Source organism: Amblyomma americanum, chromosome 3, assembly GCF_052857255.1.
Source record: "Amblyomma americanum isolate KBUSLIRL-KWMA chromosome 3, ASM5285725v1, whole genome shotgun sequence".
Taxonomy (NCBI): Eukaryota; Metazoa; Arthropoda; class Arachnida; order Ixodida; family Ixodidae; genus Amblyomma; species Amblyomma americanum.
In genome coordinates this window covers 68,659,135-68,680,890 of record NC_135499.1, presented here as the reverse complement: position 1 = coordinate 68,680,890, position 21,756 = coordinate 68,659,135, and the positions used below count along the sequence as shown (strand labels likewise).

General features: G+C 50.3%; 1 protein-coding gene across 2 annotated transcripts in view; it reads right to left on the bottom strand.

Moving 5' to 3' along the window:
* The window catches only part of LOC144124651 (calpain-5-like), a 109,579-nt gene that overhangs the window by 63,158 nt on the left and 24,665 nt on the right, over positions 1 to 21,756 (bottom strand). For both annotated transcript variants that reach the window (XM_077657457.1, XM_077657458.1), the window contains exon 5: positions 10,418 to 10,619. In XM_077657457.1, coding sequence (XP_077513583.1) covers positions 10,418 to 10,619 — 202 coding nt within the window. The remainder of the gene's footprint in view (positions 1 to 10,417; positions 10,620 to 21,756) is intronic.

Below are 21,756 nucleotides of genomic sequence, written 5' to 3'. Positions count from 1 at the left end.
GTTAGGTCTCCTACCAAGAGCTTAAGTAGATTGATACGCAGGTTAACACTTCCTAAGAAGTGTGGCGCTCTATGGATAAGAATGCGGAGATCCACTAGAGAATCCAACCAAAGTAGCAGGTCATAGCGAATCTTTAAGACTTATCCAACCCCGGCAGCTGGCCTTGCACATGCCAGAAATGTTAGAGTGTAATAGCACTGGCAACCAAGTTATGTCGGCATGGACACATCACCATGCTTTGTGGACGCTGAAACTGGTGTGGCCGAAATACTCATGGCAGGGAAAGGTGTGGCAATGACAAGTGCAGACAACGTACCGCTCTTGAAGGCGTTTATCATTAGACGTCGACTACAATTTTGTTCAGGTTGAATGCATTGGTTGCGAGTCCAAAGTCGGTTGAACATTTCACTTTTTCGTCTCACGCTGTTCTCGGGCAATAAAAAAAAACCTGCTCAATTTGAATATTATATGCACATAGGGCCAGATGGGCTTTGAATTATTAAGGCCCTACTGTACACATGTTCCGTGCTACAGTAAGATACAACACAAGTCTGCAGTGAAACTCCAACCACAATCACGACCGCCTAACCGATTTGCCTTGTGTAAAAAACGTAGTCCTTTGTTAAGGTTTTTCTTGTGAGTTAAACAAACAACATATCACAAGATAAAATTACAAGTTCAAGAATTTTGATGCCTCTAGTGTTTTTGATACAGTAGTATCTCATGGACTGAAGCTTAGGGACCGGAGATTTGTTTAATTGAGTAAGAAGTTCGAATTACAGTTAAACCTGGATATAACGAAGTGGAAAAAAGCCAGGGATTTTTCGTTACATACAGATTTTCGCTACAAGCAGTGACATCACAGAGTAAACGGGCCTCTAGAATTTCGCCTCCATCGAAATGCTGCCACCATGGGTAGGATCGAACCGGCGCCTTTCAGGTCAGCAGCTGAGCACCATAACCACTGAGCCACTGCGGCAGGTTACAAACAAAAGTGGGCCTATATCAATAGGATACTGTGTACTAATCACGATGAGGTCACTCTCACTAAAAACGAAGCTTTTGTAAGACACAAAATACCAATAAACGAAACACAGGTGTCAACATTACCTGCAGATTTCACAAGTAAAATACATGCATCGATACAGATTTTTATGCATGAATCCCAGAGGTGGTTAAGCTACACCACCATTCACTTCAACACAATGACAACCAGTCCTTTTCAGTAAGAATGTCATGAATTTGAATCATCAGGCTCATGAAGGTTTTTAAATCCAATTTTCTTGGTAATAAATTCTAGCGGTGTGCGAAAACCAAATAGTAACTCTCGCCGCAAATATCAAATCGAATAAAGAAGAAACTCGAATATCGAATTGAAAATTGCTACATGGCGGGCACGGAAGAGGAGCTCGGGAGAGACAGTCAGCATCGCTATGTTTCTGACCTGACTTATACATGATTGTGACGCCAAACTCTTGCAACAGAAGGCTCCACCATGCAAGCCGCCCCGATGTATCTTTCAGGCTCGCAAGCCAACACAAGGAGTGATGATCGCTCACGACTCGAAACGGGTGGCTGTACAGGTACGGACGAAATTTCGTGACTGCCCACACAATAGCAAGACACTCCTTTTCCGCAATGGAATAATTCACTTTGGACCGGGACAAAGTGAGACTTGTGTATGCGATCACGTTTTCTACACCATCTTGCTGCTGCACAATCACCACACCGAGGCCATCATTGCTGGCATCTGTGTGCAGTTCCATGGCGGCCTCCTCGTCGAAGTGGCCAAGGATAGGCGTAAATTGGAGGCGGGCCTCAAGTTCTGTAAACGCTTTTTCCTGGTCCTGGGCCCAGAAGAAGGGTTCGGCATCTTTCGTCAGGCGAGTTAGCAGCTCTGCGAGCTTGGAGAAGTTTTGAACGAATCTCCGATAATAGGCACAGAGCCCCAGAAAACGACGCAAGCTTTGTTTACCTGTTGGATGGGGGAATGTAGCAACAGCAACAGTCTTTTCGGGGTCGGGGCTGATGCCCTGAGCGCTCACGATGTGGCCAAGAAACTTGAGTTCCCTAGATGCGAAGTGGCAATTTTCAAGCTTGAGAGAGACCCGCAGGACGAATTTCCTCAAAAACAGCGTGCAAACGCTTCAGGTGCTCCTCGAATGTGTTGGAAAAGATCATGGCGTCGTTGAGATTGTGACGTTCCCACCTGTCGGGGGTCAGTCACAGAATCTACGGGTCCTGCTGAAGCGAGGAGGAATGAGCCAACAAGGCGGTAACCCGGCAAAACAATATTTATTCTTCTCTGCCTGAAGGCGTAACTGGTGGTCCGCTCACCGCTGGCTTTTAGGAGAACTGGTTGTCCGTCCGGCAGGTCAGGGCTCCACTCCAATCGTCTCGCGTCGGCGGGCCGCGGCTGCTTCGGCTCTCCCGGGGTCTGCCTCTCTTCCTGGCATCTCTCGGCTGGCGGTGCTGTGACGGGTCGAGGACATAGGACTCTTGGGCGTTTCGGCTGGCGGTCAGTTTGCTACGGACGCTGAAGTCCGGCTTCGCTGACTATAGACCAGCGCGACATCTTGCGTCCGTTCGCCTCGCCCGTCTCTGCTCGACTCCTGTCCTTTGTCTCGTTGGCCCCGCCGCGTCTCTCCGGAGATTCCCTTTCTCTCTCTCTCTCTCTCTCTGGGTCATCCTCGCCCAACGGTTTTTCGTCGTCGCTGCTCACACAGCCGATCAAAGGCACCCGCCAAACTTCTAGGAATCCGCGGCTGTTACGACGGGAAGGCCGATGGCGCCGTTGGGGATGGGTCGAAGGGGATCAGGTGTCCCTCGGAGGGCGACGCTTCTCTGCAGTCAGTCCGTCCGGCGCCAGCCGCCGACCTCCTCCGCCACCTCGAGCCATTACGCAGCCCGTCGTGTCCGCTGCTGGTATGGTCGCCTGTCGGCCTGCACACACAAACGCTCAAACGAACCCGTCTTCGCGCGCCGGTGGGGGGGGGGGGGGGGGGGGGGGGGGGGGGGGAAGCGCGGCGCAAACCGCAGGGATGACTGCGGCTGCGTAGGGCACCGCGCGCAGCCTCTCCTCTTTAGCCGTCTGGCGGTCTTTGCACATCTGTCTTCTGCATCGCCCGCCGCCGTCTTCGCCGACATGTCGGGCCAATAAATTTGAAGGCAGGGAAAATGTCTTGGGCACTGGTCGCCTGGTTAGTTCTTTTCAGCAATGCCGGGGCCTCCCGTATGCGGCCCTTCACAACCCCCTCTTCTTACAAAGAAATTTTCTACGAAAATTTTACATTCACGTCACTCTCACAGCACACTGTTCGTAACAGAGTTCTCAACTCCATCTTTCATAGCACCACCTTATGAACGGGCCAGTAACTCCGTCAGGCAGATCAAATTATAATAATCAAACAAAACAACAAATCCAGGTCCGCTCTTATTGTAAATCACCAGTCATTCACGCATGACAGCTCAGAGACAAAATTTTGCTACTAAGACGAGAATGTGTAGCCAGTCAGTCATTCTCATTGTTCAATGATCGCAGCAACTCACAGACTCCCCTTACGTCATGCTGCCCACGAAAATGTTACGTAAGATCAGGAGGTGGTCCATGCAATTCTTTAACCCTCGGTGTCTTTCTCCACTGGCAGTTTCTACAGTGTTCTGCCACATCCTGTCTCAGTCCATGCCAGAAATAGCCTTCGCTAACTGCCCGACGGGTCTTTTGAAAGCCTAAATGTCCTCCGCCTTCCACATCATGGCATAACCTCACAACTTCCCTTCTCATTTGCAAAGGGACAACAGCTCTGTCTGCGGCCCCGTGCACTTTGTCTCTGTAACGGAGTACACCACAAGAGTCCAAATGATAAAAACTCGACTCTTTCCCTTCTGAGCTGTTGCACACGTTTATCAATTTTAGGACAGACGGATCTTTCCTTTGCTCCTTGTACAGGCGGGTTCGCTCACTCGCAGGGGGAACATCGATTACTCTGGCGTCCGCAGCGCTGCTGAGCGCACCTGCATGGCGATTGCTCTCCCTTGCCTCGCGCAGTCTTTCTGCTTTGCCCGCGCATAGGCTCACTACCGCTTCTGAAGGCCCTCGCTCATGATGGCCGTCAGTAGAGGTTCTATTTCTTTCCTCAACAGCTTCACGGCTGCCCTCGCCTTCTTCCGTACGCCGCCCATAACAGGCCGTGTGATCTGGAATGTGCCCGCGCGATACCTGACGCTTACGACAACAACGTGAGGTATGGCCGGACCTGCCGCACGAGAAGCACACGCCTGATTCGACGCGTCGATTGAATTTTCCCGTCTGCCTGGATGGAGGCTCTTCACGTATCCGAATGCTCTTTACGAGCAGCTTCTCCAGCCGATCTAGACGTTCACTAAGCTCACTCATCTCTTCCCCGCTTTCTACACGTCGGACAATAGCGGTGTTCGTGCGGGTCGCTACCTCTAACAGCTCTTCTCTTGACGCTACCTCCACAGCCTCTTCGAATGTCTTGGGATCATGTGACAGAGCAAATCTCCTCACCGGATCGCGGAGCCCATTCAGAAAAATAGAGGTCAGTTGTTCCTTAAGGATTTCGCGTCTCACTTCACTTTTCGACGCCTCATCACCATCAACGTCCCCGAAGGCCTCCACCCCGAGCTTACGCAGTCGGCTCGCGAACGAGCGCACATTCTCACCAGCGTTCTGCCTTGCGCTCAGAAACTTCTCAAACTTCCTGTACGCCGGCTCAGTATCAAATCGCTTCAGCGCGAGCGCTTTAAACGATCTATACGAAGTCACGCCGGCCACCTCCTCATCCAACCACGCAAAGTCTAGAGCCGCCCCAACCATCTTACACCGTGCCATCCCGATTAACTGTTTCTCCTGCCATCCGCCCAGATTACCAACTTGCTCTAAAATTTGGAGAAAATCCCTTAATTTGGGACCGTTGTCGTTCCCCGTGAACGATGGAATCACAGCTCCCAACAGCAACTGATTTGCTCCTATCACCCCTTCGTGAAGACTCGGTGATTCCTCTAGCGACATGTTGGCCCCTTTCTCCTCGGGTACGAGGGTGAACGGTCTCGCACCACAACTTCAGCAAAATCCCGCCGCTGCCACCACTTGTCACGTTCCCACCTGTCGGGGGTCAGTCACAGAATCTACGGGTCCTGCTGAAGCGAGGAGGAATGAGCCAACAAGGCGGTAACCCGGCAAAACAATATTTATTCTTCTCTGCCTGAAGGCGTAACTGGTGGTCCGCTCACCGCTGGCTTTTAGGAGAACTGGTTGTCCGTCCGGCAGGTCAGGGCTCCACTCCAATCGTCTCGCGTCGGCGGGCCGCGGCTGCTTCGGCTCTCCCGGGGTCTGCCTCTCTTCCTGGCATCTCTCGGCTGGCGGTGCTGTGACGGGTCGAGGACATAGGACTCTTGGGCGTTTCGGCTGGCGGTCAGTTTGCTACGGACGCTGAAGTCCGGCTTCGCTGACTATAGACCAGCGCGACATCTTGCGTCCGTTCGCCTCGCCCGTCTCTGCTCGACTCCTGTCCTTTGTCTCGTTGGCCCCGCCGCGTCTCTCCGGAGATTCCCTTTCTCTCTCTCTCTCTCTCTCTGGGTCATCCTCGCCCAACGGTTTTTCGTCGTCGCTGCTCACACAGCCGATCAAAGGCACCCGCCAAACTTCTAGGAATCCGCGGCTGTTACGACGGGAAGGCCGATGGCGCCGTTGGGGATGGGTCGAAGGGGATCAGGTGTCCCTCGGAGGGCGACGCTTCTCTGCAGTCAGTCCGTCCGGCGCCAGCCGCCGACCTCCTCCGCCACCTCGAGCCATTACGCAGCCCGTCGTGTCCGCTGCTGGTATGGTCGCCTGTCGGCCTGCACACACAAACGCTCAAACGAACCCGTCTTCGCGCGCCGGTGGGGGGGGGGGGGGGGGGGGGGGGGGGAAGCGCGGCGCAAACCGCAGGGATGACTGCGGCTGCGTAGGGCACCGCGCGCAGCCTCTCCTCTTTAGCCGTCTGGCGGTCTTTGCACATCTGTCTTCTGCATCGCCCGCCGCCGTCTTCGCCGACATGTCGGGCCAATAAATTTGAAGGCAGGGAAAATGTCTTGGGCACTGGTCGCCTGGTTAGTTCTTTTCAGCAATGCCGGGGCCTCCCGTATGCGGCCCTTCACAAGATACACAAGGCAGGACTGCCACTTCAGGTCAGTTAGCACGGTGTCAACATACGTTGGACTGTTGCAGGGGCTGAACACCAGCCGAAAGAAAACACCTTAAATTCGTACAATCCGTCAGGGGTAACGAAGGCGGTCTTTTCTCGGTCACGTTCCTCGACCTCGATTTGCCAATAACCGCTACACAAGTTGAGCGACGAAAATTAGGTTGCATGGCAGAGGCGGTCTAATGAGTCACCAATGCGCAGCAGTGGATGACATCCGTTTTGATAACGTTATTGAGATGCCTGTAATCTACACAACAGGTGATGCCCAGGGGCTCATCGATGGTTGTATGAAGTCATCGTGGAGCATTTCGGCAACCTGGAGACGGATGGCATCACGCTCCTTTGACGAAACACGATCAGGAGGCTGACATAATCTTTGGTCACTATCGACGATAATGCGGTGCTTAGTTACTGGCGTCAGACAAACCTTGGAGGTTGACGCAAAACAGTCATGGAAAGAGTCAATAAGCCTTTCCACGCGGCGTTTCTGATTGGTCAGAAGGTCCGGGTTCACGTTATCTTAATGGCTGTTGCCATACCTTGTTCCGCTGTGCCGGGGTCGATTGTGGTGGATAAGGCACATTGGCCAGCATGTTCACCAAGTTCTTCAAAATGGGCAATCACTGTTTTTTTTCAAGTTGGTCAGTAAGGGCTCGGTATGGCCGTGAACAAGGTCGACAAGGGCACGAGCAACGCATATTTGCCGAGACAGTAGCAGCGACAAGTAAGTTTGCTTCAGCAATGCCCCGAGTACCGAAGCTGGTATCACACTGCACCGTGACAAACTTGCTTGCTCTCGGCAGTATCGTTATGTGGTCATCAGAGATGCGTAGTGCTGCTCTGTGCGGCTTGGGGTTGGTATTAACGGCTCGCTGTGTCGAAACCGATACCAATTGCTTCTGCAGGTTGATGACCGCCCCATACTTTTTAAGGAAGCCCATGCCGAGAATCAGATCTTTGGAGCACTCTCATAGCACGGCAGGAGCCAATGAAAGTTGCACCGCTGATCTGTATGCGGCAGGTGCAGACGCCAATCAGCGTTACGATGTGGCAACTAGCTGTGCGTATCTGCAGCCTAGGCCACTGTTAGAACCTTTCTGAGGGTCGGGGCTAGCTGGCTGCTCATGACAGAAAAGTCGGCGGCAACTAGAATTTCAGCGGCGGAAACCATTCTGTTACAACTCGTCGGTGAGATCTCCGGTGGTATCGTCGATGAGGTCGTCGCCGAGGTTGTTGATGTGGTCGTCGGTGGGGTCAGCGGTGAGATCATCTTTGAGGTCGGTGGGTGAGGTCGTTGGCGTTCAGGTTGTCGAATCAAATCGTTGGACGAAGGCTGTTCACTCTCTGCGGCAGCGGCGGTCCTACCCCCGGAGGACGCCGTCTTCAGTTTTCCCGGCGGGGAGACATTCCTCTGAACTGGCCAGAAGACTATGCACGACTGGGCGAAAGAACCCCTCTTGGAGACGGTGGCCTAGACTGACGTCGTGGAGGCGTTGAGGGCAGCATGTGATCAGCCAGGTACTGTTCAATCTCCCACGGTCTCTCACCATAGCGCGGTCGAGGCGCGGGTAGCATAGCGGCCGGTTGTTGGGTGTACACCACACGTCCGCTTTTCATAGAACAGGGCGCGGGTCACGCAGCTTGACGGGGGGGGGAGGTACCCCTGCATTGGTTCAGCAGCAGGGCGGAATGCATGCGACACCGGCGCAGGTTTCCGTAAGGCTTCACTGTAGCTGATGATGTACGACTCTGGCTGTGGTGCTGGTGGTGGCTGCACCACTCGCCGAATTTCGTCACAGACAGCATCGGCTAAAGCTGCAACACTTGCAGGTTGAGCATTCATTTCATTTTTTGTAGCGAAAGCTACATTGGCCACGAACTCGCAGTTTCGCCGTGCTCGCATTCCCACTGTGGTCGCTCCGCACCACGTGACCAACAACGTGACTAATCACGTGACCAACTGCTTGACGAACCACGTGACAACAACTAGCCAGACAACCAGACTAGCCTGGACTTGCAACCAAGCTATGCCTTAGCTTATGCTATGTATATCCTGGCATAGCTGAACTAAGCCACTGCAATTTCTTTTTTATTTATTGCAGATACCTCAAGGGCCCTTGGGCAAGGGCTTTATATGAGGGGAGGTTGTGCAGTTCTTCGTGGACCACACTCCGCACAAGCTCCCGGAATGCCTCGTCCCCGGCGACTGGCATTGACGCAAAGTAGTTGGTGGCTGCAACACTTCCCTGACAACCATACTGCGCACTGCGTTCCTGCAAGGATTGTTCCATAGCGGTGGCTTCTTTGGTGAAGCCAGTGACGGTCCTTGGAGGGTCGCGTATGAGTCCAGTGAAGAACTGCTCCTTCACACCACTCATGAGGTGGCATACCTTCATTGCCTCGGGCATGGCAGATGGTGACGCTTTCATTCGACTGCTGTGACCTGGAGTGAAGGGCAATTTCGGCGTTTTCGTTTCATTCGTTTGTGCTGAAGGTGGTGACCAACTCACGGCAGAACGCTTCCCAGTTGGTAAAGGAAGCCTCATGATTCTCGAACTATGTCTTTTCAGAGTATTGGAATGCGAAATACATGTTCCATAGCTTTTGCTCGTTGTCCCATTGGTTGAAAGTGGCCACACGGTCAAAGCTGGCCAACCAGTATTCGACATCCTTGAACCTATTGCCATGGAAGGATGGCGGCGAGCGAGGTGTAAGAACTACAACCGGTGGGACAGTGCCAGAAGGCTGACTTGTCCAATTGCCAGTAGTGGACGTCATGGTACGCACCGACGTAGTCAGTGGCTGACACTCAGATTCCAAGCCTCACAGGTGGCGGCTCATCTTGCGGATGGGTGTTGTTTTCAAGCGTCGGGGATCTGTGTCAAAATTGTCTTCAGGGTGAGCGTGCATGGGACGATACCCAGAACCTCCACCAAAATGTTGTCGACAAACGTAGCGTGACTCAAAAAGGGGCGTTTAATTAAATGGCCAAGGAGACCAGCAGCACGCACCCGAGCGGAAGCGTCGCCTTCCTCGCTCCGTCACGAGCCAAGTCAGGCCACTCGGCCGCATTTGGCCGTGGTGTTGAGTTCTGCAGCTCAGTCTATGCAAGCTCAAGAAGCCCTGTTTCTATGAAAGCTTCACAGTTTCAACTGTGGCGCTCAGAATACAGTTGCCAACGCACAATTCAGACCCCTCATTTTTCGGACATGCTTGATTATGTGGCGCGACACTGCGACATGGCCCATAGAGCCAATGTAAAAGATCGTGCAAAATTCCAGACACATCACAATTGACAGCTAGATTTTTCGGACCTTCCGCACTCGCCACCAATACCTAAGGCGCCATACAGTCGAGCACGGATATACTGAACCCGGATATTTCGAATTGGCTACATCGAACACACAGATTATCCCTTTCAAAAACCTTGCGTAAAAGTATAAGAAAGTCGCACAGTATATCAAACTTCAGTTTCACCGATTGTTCGATGTAACAAACTGTGCTCCCCTTTCCTGCAAGGGATGTTTCTGCTAACGACGCTCATCTATCACTTTCCATGCATGGAGTCTGGTTGGCATTGCGGCCTTGGGCACCTACTGGCAAAGCTAGCGCTGTCAAAGAGCGTGACCAGGGGCCGTATTCCGTGTTTTTCATAATAAAAAGCGTCATAACCTGCCGCAGCGGCCACACCTGATTAGTCGAAACGCCAGAAGTGGATGTCGATTTGGTTGCGACTGAGAATAGCGGCAGGATGTCACTGCATTGCGGCTGCCGCAGCGAAACGTCCAGCGGCACTGTTGCTCTTTGCCGAGAAAATGGAGCGTGACGGACAGAAGAAAAATTCAGCCACAAGTTTAGTTGCGCATAAGATTTCACTGTAAAGGGGCAATATCAAAGCTGCTTTATTTACCCAATGGAACAAATAGAAACAATAGTTCAAATACTCTTTTCTCCACCATAAAGGCCGGAGGTATACTGGAAGAAAATATTGTATGCAACTATGCATAGCTTTTCAGTGACAGAAGGCAGCCACTAGACAGCCGTTGATCGCCGATGTGAAATAAAAGGCAGCTAGCTTGTTCGCACAACACAGAGTTTTACATTTATCTGGCTCCGTACAACAGCTTTTGCTGTAAAAAAATCAGGTTCTAAGAAACTCATCCGCTGCATGCATGTGTTTCTCTGAAACCGCACAACGCGCCACTCACGGACTGGGCACAGCAGACGACGGCCTGGCGGGTGTCTGTGTCCAACACGGAGAGCAGCTTGGCAAAGAGCTGCTCCTGCAGGGCGGGGTCGCGTGCGTAGCCGCCCACAGCCAGCTCCATGTGCTCCACCGCGGCACCAGTCAGGTCCACCAGGGCATCCGAAAGGCTGCACGCTTCCAGCAACTCGTAGCAGCCAAGGAACCTGCACTCAACATGCCACACCCCGAACAACACTCCTTACTCGGGATGGGTGGGTCATAATCATTCTTTTACCAGCGTGACAGGTAAACACATCCCAAGAGCCAGAGTGCACAAAACAAAAGTGCAAAGTAAGCTCTCAATTTTTTGGAGAGGTTTTTTCTGCCTACACAGTACAACACAGCCCATTGCAAGTGCACTAGTACAGCCATAGAACAAAAATTATTACCACAAGAAATGTATCTTGCATACACACAAAAGTGCAGACTGCTGGCCAGTGGATGAAGCTGGCAGTAATCTGCACTCAGCCCTGCTGTCCGTCATCTTACACCCAGTTGCATGATCTGACTCACAGTAATGGTGAAGCAGGGCTAGAAGGAAGGCCTCTCTACTGAGGGAATTTAATTGGTGATCCCACTCCATAAATCAGGTGACAAGCATTGTCTTTATAAGTACCGTCCTATTTTGCTCACTTGCATTCCATGGAAAATTCTAGCACATGTACTTGCTGCAAATCTTGCTAGCTTTCTCGAAACTAATTCATTTTTTTCAACATTGCAACATGGCTTCCGCTAGACATATTCGTGTGAAACACAACTACCATATTTACTCGAACGTAACGAGAGTTTTTTCCCGGATTTTTCGCCCCTTAAAGTCTACCCTCGCATTATAATCGAATACCGCACTTCGATTGGCCTAAAGCAGTGCCGCGGTGCAGCCATTTCAAAGCAATCAGCTTGGTTTTGGTTTCCGCAGTTTTGCGATCTTATGCTGGCAACGTGGGTACTACGGAAGCCAAATCCTCATCCATCCAAAGTCAAAGCGTTGTTCTCTGTCATTTTTTTGTGTTCGTTGCGACCTCGGGCCAACGTTTTTAGATAAGAACAGCCGGGCGCAGAACGGACCCAAAACAGGTGCCGCCTAGGCGGTGGCGCTGCGGTCGCTTTGGGATGGGCGCGTTCCAGCTTGAGGAGCGTCAGCAAATGGTGATTCGCGTGCGTACAGAAACGTATTGATAATGAATACAAATGTAAGCTGCACATTCGTCTCTTTTGTATTAATGAAACAGGACTGCTTAGTAGCATTTATAACCATAACCTTAGCCGGGCACGTTGAAGACGAGATGGCAAACAGCTTATCACATGCGTCTTAGATACGCATTCAAGAAGTAAAGTTACCGTGCTCCCAGTATCAATCACTTATAGAAAATGCCTCAACCATTAGGATGATTATATTTTCATCTCGACGGATTAAAACAAAGTGACTGAAGACAAAATTAAAAGTGCGTATGCCGCAAGAAAAAGAAAGTAAAAGTATTTAGTGACTTTGTGAACTTTTGCCATATTTACCGCAAATCCACTTTTAGTGATCTAATCAATAGAGGAAAGTTTACAGTCTACTTCGCACAACCGCATATTAAACAAGCGAGGATCGAATCCGAGTTCTGATTTTGGTGTGAGCATGTTAGGCCTACTTGACCTGTGAGCTCTGCGATAGTGTCCAGCGGCTGCGTTTTTGTGAAGGCAAAATGCTAAGGCGCCCGTGTGCTGTGCGATGTCAGTGCACGTTAAAGATCCCAAGTGATGGTCAAAATTATTCCAGAGCCCTCCACTACGGCACCTCTTTCTTCCTTTCTTCTTTCGCTCCCTCCTTTATTCCTTCCCTTACAGCTTCATTCAGGTGTCCGCCGATATATGAGATTGATACTGCACCATTTCCTTTCCCCAAAAATAAATTATTATAAATAAACACACGAGGAACCCAAACTACGAGGAACCCAAACTACGACATCGCGTCTCTCTGACTTTGCCGCGTGGAACCGCGGAAAGAAGGGCTTTACGTTTAGGCCGAGATCTACAGAAAAAAGCTCAAGCCCGAGCATCCTGGCCTATCGTACCGCAGGCATAGAGCGCACACGAACTTTGCAATACGTAGACGAGCGCAGCTTGAAGCAGCTGCGCCCGGCGCACAGGATGCATCCATGACAGGATGCGAGGCGCGAGCCAGCGTAGGCCAGTTATGGAGCAAACTGTCCACGTGACCAAGCACAGCCAATGGGCGTAGCGGCAGCAAAGATGAAACCAAGAAAACTAATGTGCTATTGTCAAAACCCTACAGATGGCGCTCGCATCTCTTTGAGATTAAAGCCCTCAATAGACTAAAAGTATCGACATCACCTCCTTCCTCCGCCTACCGGCGCTCCTTCTCTCGGCTCCTCGCGGGCGCCGACGGTGACGGCCCCTATGCAGGGGGATGCTAGCAGACGTTCCCAACGCTCGTTCCCAATTTTGTGTTGCGTTTTTTGCCTTGGCTTCTGTCGAAATGACATGATGACATGGAAGATCGAAAAATAAGTTACTGAAATTACTGCCGCGAACAACGCTGCGCTGCTTTATCGAAACTTTTTGTCCTGCGATCGCTTTGATTGCGGAGCATACGTTGGAAGTGGCGTGCACTCAGTGCGTTGTATTCCCAACGCTCGTACGCCCGAATGAATTTGTTGTTGCATTTTCTGCCTCTGATTCGGCCGCCTGGCATGGGAGGTACAAAAATTACTTACCCAAATAACTGCCCCAACCCACGTTGCACTGCTTTATCGGAACTTTTCGTAGTGCGATCTTTTTGATCGCGGTGCACACGGTGGAAGTGGAGCTCGCGGCACTATAGTGAATGTCTCGGAACAGTGTTTTTTAACCGGCATCTTTTGCTCAATCTTAATAAAAATTTAACTCCGCAAAGAGGAAGTGGACCGACATGCGACTAGATATGCGGCCTAGGCTTTATTTGAACGGATGGCGGTTTAATGCTCCTACAATATATTCTCTCAAAGGCGTGTTCGCTCGTGCAACGGGCTGTGCTATTCAGTGAGTAGGTGATTACTCGTCTGGATTTCAATTATTTTAGTGCAGGAAAGCTTGGAGATTATTTCAGAGTTAATATACCTCGGACACCTTGTAGGCTACCGTTAAAAATATCCGACTGATGGTAGCCACGTAATGTTTGTTTGTAAATAGGCGAATACGAAACCCTATAATTGCGCACTGTAACACGGTTGTGATCAGAATTTTGATGTAGGGTTAATAGTTTGGGTTGATTAACAGCAACCAAAAAACGCAATTAAACGCTGTTTCGTGAGCAACTACAGCGCCGCATGAGTCATTCGAATGCTGCTTATTTAGGTGATTACCATGTTGGGTCAGCATATGCAATAATGGCTTGTAAGAGAACATTGCCTTCCCTCTTGTAATCTCCATGCCTAACGCGCAGTAGCCTGGACTGCCGCAGTTAACCGCTTTTGGTCGAAGTAGCGTGCAACAGAAAAAAACTCAAATGCTGAAAAATCAGAACTCGAATTTACTCAGTTCTCTCTGAAGCAAACACGTTGGTTCGTTTAGGAATCACGAGCAGCATGAACAGCGGGGGCTTTAACCCTTTCGCTGCTGGGTTTTTTTTCTCATCACTGCATACTCCCTGCCGGGTTTTTTTTGCATACTACTTTCGTGGAAATTTTATGCTAGCAAGGCATTAAGATGCTCTGAAGGTCACGGAAACAACTTATTCATGATTAACATATAGATATTAGTTGTACTGAATACAAAAAATTGGCACTTGACTAATTAGCAAAACGAGTATCTGCTAATTAGGATGTCCATGTGTTTAGAAAACTTTTTTGGCATGGTATTCTTCAAAACAAGGTACCACACAAAGCGGCACCTCGCAGCTGGAACACAGATAGCGAGACTCTCTTCGCTGCTTTAGTCGATGCTGCGTGTTAGCACCGACACGGCAGGCTCGTGTTGGGTTCTGCTTCGCGGTAGTAGGGGGTATTAGAGATAGGAAGTGGCGCGCTGTCAACCGTGTTGGATCTTCACCCTTCGAAGGGCGTCCTCCCTTTGGCTTCGATTGTCCCTCATGGCACTTCTCGATTAGCTGGCGGACAAGTTCAAGTCGAAAGTCTGCCATGCTTCTTTTTTTTACCAGATGCTGTGATTTGCAGTAAATGGCTGTTTAGAATGGTAATGTCCAGTAATGTCCAAGAGGTGAAAGAAGTACTTCTTGTACCACTTCATGGACTTCCTTGTGACAGTACCGGTCACGGTCACAACCATATCGACCTTGTCCACAGCACCCATGCATAAGTTGTACTTGGACACGCACAGGGGAATCTTTCTGCTCTCGCCCGTCTTCTTGTCCACTTTCCCGGACTCTACCATGCCACCCTTATGCTTCGTTGTCAGCATGAGCACCTCACGTTCGTCTTTTCCAGCGGACAAAGAGAAGCTGATCGGTGCACATCTCGCTGGCTTCCCCTTATTCCAGTCTTTTCTCCTCACGTGGGATACCCTTCCTGTTCCTCCGGACTGTACCGCAAGCATTAGTCTTTTTTTCAAGAAGGTAGGTGAAGAGGGCGGGACTGGTGTACCAGTTGTCCACCCAGAGAACGTGACCCTTGCCCAGGTACTTGTCCAGTAACATGAGGACAACTGATGCTCCATATCCCATCTCAGTCGTGGATCTCAGTAGAGGATCCGGTGTATAACACAATGTCTAGCACTAAGCCTGTTTTCACATCACAGAGCACGAATAATTTCAGGCCGAACCTGCTTCGTTTGGATGGGATATATTGTTTGAACGCCAATCGGCCTTTGAAAAGGAGCAGGCTTTCGTCAATACAAAGATCTTGATATAGTGATAGCACCCCTTGAAAGTTTTTCCGAAGCGTCAGGAGAACAGAGCGCACTTTGTGCAGCCTGTCACCATGAATCTGATCTTCATTATTGGAAAAATGAAGAAACCTCAAAATGAGCAGGAAGCGGTTGCGACTCATGAACTTCGAGAATGCAGGTGTGCTCAAGAGGGGATCCGTGGACCAATACTGGGCAATAGTACCTTTTCTTGAATGAACCATGAGCATTACGACAGCAAGAAATACACAAAACTCACGCGAAGTCATATCTTTCCACTGGTGTATGCAGAATCCGGCCGTCAGTGTGAGTGCGGCATGTACTTGGCGTTGGAAAATGTTAGTTTGATCCACAATTCCTTCCACAATGTCCGGTGTAAACAAACTCTCAAAAATCTCGAGCTCACTGGATGCTGCTGTGATGTCATTGCAGATTCCTGAAGAAGATGGGTCGAACGCATGGTCCTGAGGCTTGAACTCCTTCTTCTTCCAGGAGAGATCCCGCTCGTCGCATTTCCACTTCTTACGCGGATTTCTTTGTGGAAGGGGCTCTTCATCGCTGTCGTCACTCAACAAGGCACTTAGACGGGCTACTTCCTCACTGTCACTGTCATCGGAGTCCGAATTCATGAGCAATTCTTGAATTTCTTCGTCCGTCAAACCGCGGACGCACGACGCACGCTGCCTTGCCATGGCTGTTTTGCCCAGGCGATTACAAAGCGATGCGGGTGATGGAACATGCGCTCCACCTATTGGAAAGTCATCCTACAAGTTCTGTGTTATTTATGAGGCCTCTCTATAGATGGCGCTACATGCTTGCATTATTTTGTTTTGCACGAGTATTATCGGGAGCAGCAGGGAGCGAGTTAAAAAGCCAAAACGAGTATACTCGTGAGCAGCAGGGAGTGCATATGTGTCCCGAGTTATCTCGAGAGAGGCAGTGAAAGGGTTAACAGCGATAACCACCCCTTTGGCGTCGAGTTCGTGAGCGACGGAGTCCAACTGCAACAAAACAAATACGTCCAGCGATGCGCCAAACATGAAAGATAGACCTGCACCGCGAGCAGCATGAACAGTGTGGGCTCAAACTGCAAGAACCATCCTTTTACTATCGAATTCGTGAGCGAGGGAGTCCATCTGTAAAGACCCAGATACGGTAAGCAATGCATGCAACATAAAAGCCAGTGCTGGATTAGAGGGGGGGGTGCTAAGGAGGCTGCAGCCCAGGGCCTCACCTCGGACAGTAGGAGAAAGGGGCCCATTTATTCTAACCTGCTTAGTATATGGAACCATGGGCAACGGAACTTCGAGCGACATGTATGAAGCGAGAAAACCAGAACGAGCAGACGGGGCCCCCGCCTAATGTAACAGCATGCGTTTAGCCTGATCATTTGGGGAGAGCTTGTCGAGCTGCAAAAACAGGAATCCCCCGCCACCCCGGCGGGGCCCTCTTTCTTATGAAGCGAGGTGCGCTTGCTTGGAAGAGTTTCCGTGGTTTCCTGTCACTCCATCTGTCCAGTGCTGTCTGGAGAGGTGGGGCAAGGGGGAAACACCTAAAACATGTAATATGGGATGAGGACGTCTCCCTTGCCCCTCGTCACCACCACGCCACCCTCCACCTCTCAAATAATTCTGCCGCTGTCCTTCTCATAGAAAGGATGTGCTGCAGTACCCGACAGTGCCCCCCACTCGACTTTTCTTTACCGTGATGGTAATTTGGGCGGCGGAGGATGAGTCCGATAGCAGATGATGATGAGTCTGATGGCAGAGTCTAGGCAGGAAAGGAAAGAAGACGTCACACGTGCTTTTGCCCGCGTGCCGTGGGGCATGGAATGTTCACTGTTCGGGCTAGGGTTGTGGAAGAGTGAAGGGGGAAGTTGGAGAGCTGGACACAAAGGCCTGTCTCCAGGGCCCATTCCTGTCTAGTGGCTGAACACCCTCACGCGTGCTCGACGGAAAAAGTACGTCAGACTGGCCGCCGAACCTTCCAGAAAGACGTAGAAAAAGATAACTCGGAGGCGACGGGGCAAAAGAAAAATCGAAAACCTCCCAGAACAGACGATTGCTCCTAGCCAATAGGAAGACGAGACCGGAACGGGAGAAGGACTGAGTTCGTATGGAGAAGGAGGGAATTTGTACAAGGAACTCTATGCGTATGTGAACGCCTGCTTTGGCGCTAGTAACAGACAGACGCAGACGCGAGTCTATGAAAGGAAGTTGATCGCGGGCTGCGATTCAGCCCCAAGCCGCCGGTTAAGCTTGCATAAGCCCACCTGCGGAGGAGCTCCCGGGGGACGCACCACTCTCGGCCAGCCACGGACCATGCAGGCAGCGTGCGCCAGTCATCGGGACGGCCACCGTTGCACACCTGCGGTCGCGTCGGACTAATGAAGTGCCCGGTGCGGTTAATTAGCATCCATTCATGCGAAAATGCTCGGTCGGAAGCATCAAGGTAGTGTGTCTAAACGAAAGGCGAAGTTAGAAAGAGAAGAGCGTGAAAAGAAGCTACCAAAGATGACAAAGTACCTACTGAATGCAGCTTCTACAGAGAAGTATGATCGCTCTACCCAGAGTCCATGTCAAACTCCCAGAAGTACCGACTGTGCTTCTGTGGAGGACTTGCCAACTCCATCACCACGGTTTCCTGAAGCAAGGTTGTCTTGGTTGTCTGGATCCTGTGAAAATGGTGCCAACCTTGGTCGTCCATATTTCTGAGCAACCGACACAAGCTGAGCCCTGTCCTGTTCCTGAGTCAGCAACATCTATGCTACTCGGCCGGGCCCCTGCCACAGAGCTCCAGGTGTCCAGTCCGCCTAGCCCAATTTCTACTTCTGCTGATCAACAGGTGCCAAACATCCCCGAGGAGCCTCCTTCTACTGACGAGCACCAGGAAACAACACTCCAAGAACCAACTCACTTGTTTCCTGTTAGTTTGGCATCGAATAATCATATTCCCACCTACAAAGTGTGCCTCGAGAGAATGAATGAGACGGCTTCTCGTTGCGGCAACACAGAAGTACAAACACCCTCGCAGCAAGAGGTATGTTGCGAGATTCTCTGAAGTGACCCTGCTAAGTGGCCGGACGTATTACTGACAGGTTTCGGAGTGCATGCCTGGAGAAGGGCCATTGTATTTTCAAAATCGGGCAGAAAATTTTCCGTCTTCCGAAAGGCAATACAAAACTCAGAAACTCTATATGTCACCTCATCTTTTCGTGCCAAAGGCTGTAAATGGGGAGGCGTACGAGCGACACTGGTTAATGTACTTGGAGTCCAAAGGTTCCGTTTACTGTTTCATGTGCAAACTATTTTCGATTTCAAGCAACCCCAGTGCTTTCACCACGCACGGCTTTTCTGATTGGAAAAGAGCAGAAGAAAAGGTTTGCGCACATGAAAATAGCGTCGAGCACCGGAACTGCGCGCAGCATAGCACCGGAACTTCGTGGCAGCCATAAATAAATAAATAATCAACGAGTCAACGATCCACGGATGGCGGCTGCAGCGGGAGGGGCTTCTATTGGTCGCTTTAGATCGCTCTGGAGTGCTCCGAGAGGCGACCGCACATTCAGCTGGTCGAAACCGGCCGCTCTGACTACATTCGGCTGGTTCTTTCTGAGCGCTCGCCTCCAGCTCAGAGCACTCTGACGCGCTCCGAGAAAAAAAGTCAGAGCAACTCCGAGATGAGTCCACGTGACAGAGCCACTTCCGCCATTTCGCGAAAGCAGTGAGGGACCTCGGCGTCCCTTACACGTAGGCAGAAGAAGCAAGTGTAGGCTTCTGATGCAGTCATGCAGCTGCAGCGTCCTTGCTGTGTTGTGTTTTGCGGGTGCCGCGCTTTGTGAGGCAAAACGTTCAAGAGACACCGGATAAGCATACGCGTAGGAACGCGGTCTGTGTTTTCGTCACATGACAATGATTCCAGCAGCAGCTCCGACGAGGACGACAGTGCTATCCACAAGGCGATATTCGAAAAATGAGCGTCCCATGGGACGGAGAGCCGGGGGTAGCGATTGATACAGGCTAAGCGGCAACCGCGACCACGTGCGGCTACTGTTGACGCCAGCAGCGGAGCCGCGGCGGGGCTCCGGAAGGTACGCCCTCCTCCTGCTTCCTGCACTTCCACTCTAACAATTCACTGACCATTCGGCTTGACTAGTCTCACTATGCACTCAGAGCAAGAGCGGCTCCCACTCTGCCAAATCCTAACCGGATCACGGGAGCGACCAGTCGAAGACACCATAAATGTGAGCCTGACTGCAAAAGATTTCGTGAGCCTCGCCACGGCCATCACGTCCAGCTGCAGAAAAAAGTGGCGGACTTTGTGATCGAGCAGCGCAACCGTCTCACGGGGGTCAGTGTCGAGCTGATCCATCGGAAAGTTAGAGACGTTGCTTGGGAGATGGGAAGTTCAGAGCATCTCGTGGGTGGGCCCAAACGTTCATGAAGAGGAATGAATTCTCTCTGCGGCGAACAACATCGATGCAGCAGAAGTTACCGGGAGACTTCGATAGCGAAAAGGAGGACTCCGTTTCTGAAAACTTGGCCTCCGAAAGCGAGCAAAAAGAGTAAACATGTTGGCCACTATGTCTATTAAAGTTACCTTGTTTTGCATCACTAAGCCTCGCGTTACATTCGTGGTTTTACTTTTTCCCGCTAGGCAGCATGTAAAGTCACCCCTCGCTTAACACTCGCGGTCCCGTTACATTCGAGTAAATATGGTAGCATCATTTACGCATAAGCTAAACGTCATCCTTGACCGCTCTTCACTAGCCGACTGTATATTTTTAGGTTCTTCGAAAGCGTTCAAAAAAGTATGCCATAATCTTCTAATGTTTAAGTTTAGTCAACTTAACATTGATCCCAAACTGCTTGCTTGGCTCGAGTGCTTTCTTTTTAACCGTTCACAATTAGTTGATGCAAATGACTCAACCTTGCAGCCAAGTAGAGTGCAGTCTGGCGTACCTCAAAAGTCTGTACTTGGTCCTCTCCATTTTTTTAATTTTCATTAATTATCTACCCTCTTGTGTTTCCTCTGATATTCACTTATTTGCCGATGATTGCGTGATCATGAAGGGCCCCTGAAAGGGGTGTTTGAGCTTGGCTTTAAAATGCTTGCACTATGTAGAGTTCAGGCCACCGAGCGTCCATGCAGCTTACGATACCTCAAACACGAGCGGGAAATTTACAATACATTTTTAAAAATTCCCGCTTTCGCACCTCGCGGCGACGCGCGGTGCCGGGCTTTCACGCGAAAACCTGGCATTTGACGTCACGTCGTGCAAATGACGTCAGCAGCCGGGGGTAATGGTTCACAGCACCAAATTCTTTCAGACGTCACGCGCTACCACTGCCGCGGCCACTCCACGCACGCCGCAGCCAGCGGAGGTAAAGAAGGGGCCGAATAGGTCATATGGCGGAGCAGCGCCGCCGTTTTGGCATGCGAGAGGAGAGGGAAAGGCGCGAAGACGCGGAAGTTCAAATTTTGTCTGCATATAACTCAGCTTCCACAAAATGCATTAAAATAATTCTTGCTGGGGGATAATTATGAAGCAGCATCTTTTAACATCCCAGACATATCGCAACTTATTAAGAGACCCTTTCTGGGTCCCTTCAAGCAATACTTAACGCTGTCTCTATTTGGTACCAATCATGGTCAGTGGAATTAAACATCAAAAAATGTAAATTTCTGCGTGTGTCAAGAACTTCTAGCCAGCTGCCTTCCTACCACGTCAATAATGACCGTCTAAATCCTGTTTCGTCTTACAAATATCTTGGTGTCCACATTACTACCTACCTCACTTGGTCCATTCACACTTCTTACGTAATTAATAATGCCAATCGCATTCTGGGATATCTAAAACATACTTTCTTTAAGGCATCTTCTTCCTTAAACTATTGTTATATGTCCCTGATCCACTCAAAGCCCGAGTATGCTGCAGCGGTTTGGGATCCCTTTCAACAAAACCTAATTCACTCATCAGAAATGGTAAAACACAATTCTCATTTTATTCTTTGCAATTATAAATGAACTGCCAGCATTTCTGCAATGAAATTAAATCTTAGCCTGCCATCTTTAGCATCTCACTGAAAAGCCCTTAGACTTTCACTTTTTCACAGCACATTTCATCATCCATCCTTTCGCGACAAACTGACCTCCCCCCCCCCCAATACATTTCATCAAGGCTAGATCACAGTAACAAACAATGCCATGTTTCAGTCATTCCTCTTGCGCACAGCTGTTGAGTGGAATCACCTTCCCGCATCAACCGCTACCATTGTTGACAATCAACACTTCAAGACCGCATTAGGGAACATTGTATAAGTAGGAGCATCTACTTTTTTTTTTTGTACAACCACTTTTTCCACTGTATTGCTGCACTGCATGTACTGTATTATATTCTGTTCAGTAGCAGATCAAGAACCCACTAGATAATACTGTATGACTAGGAGTCATCAT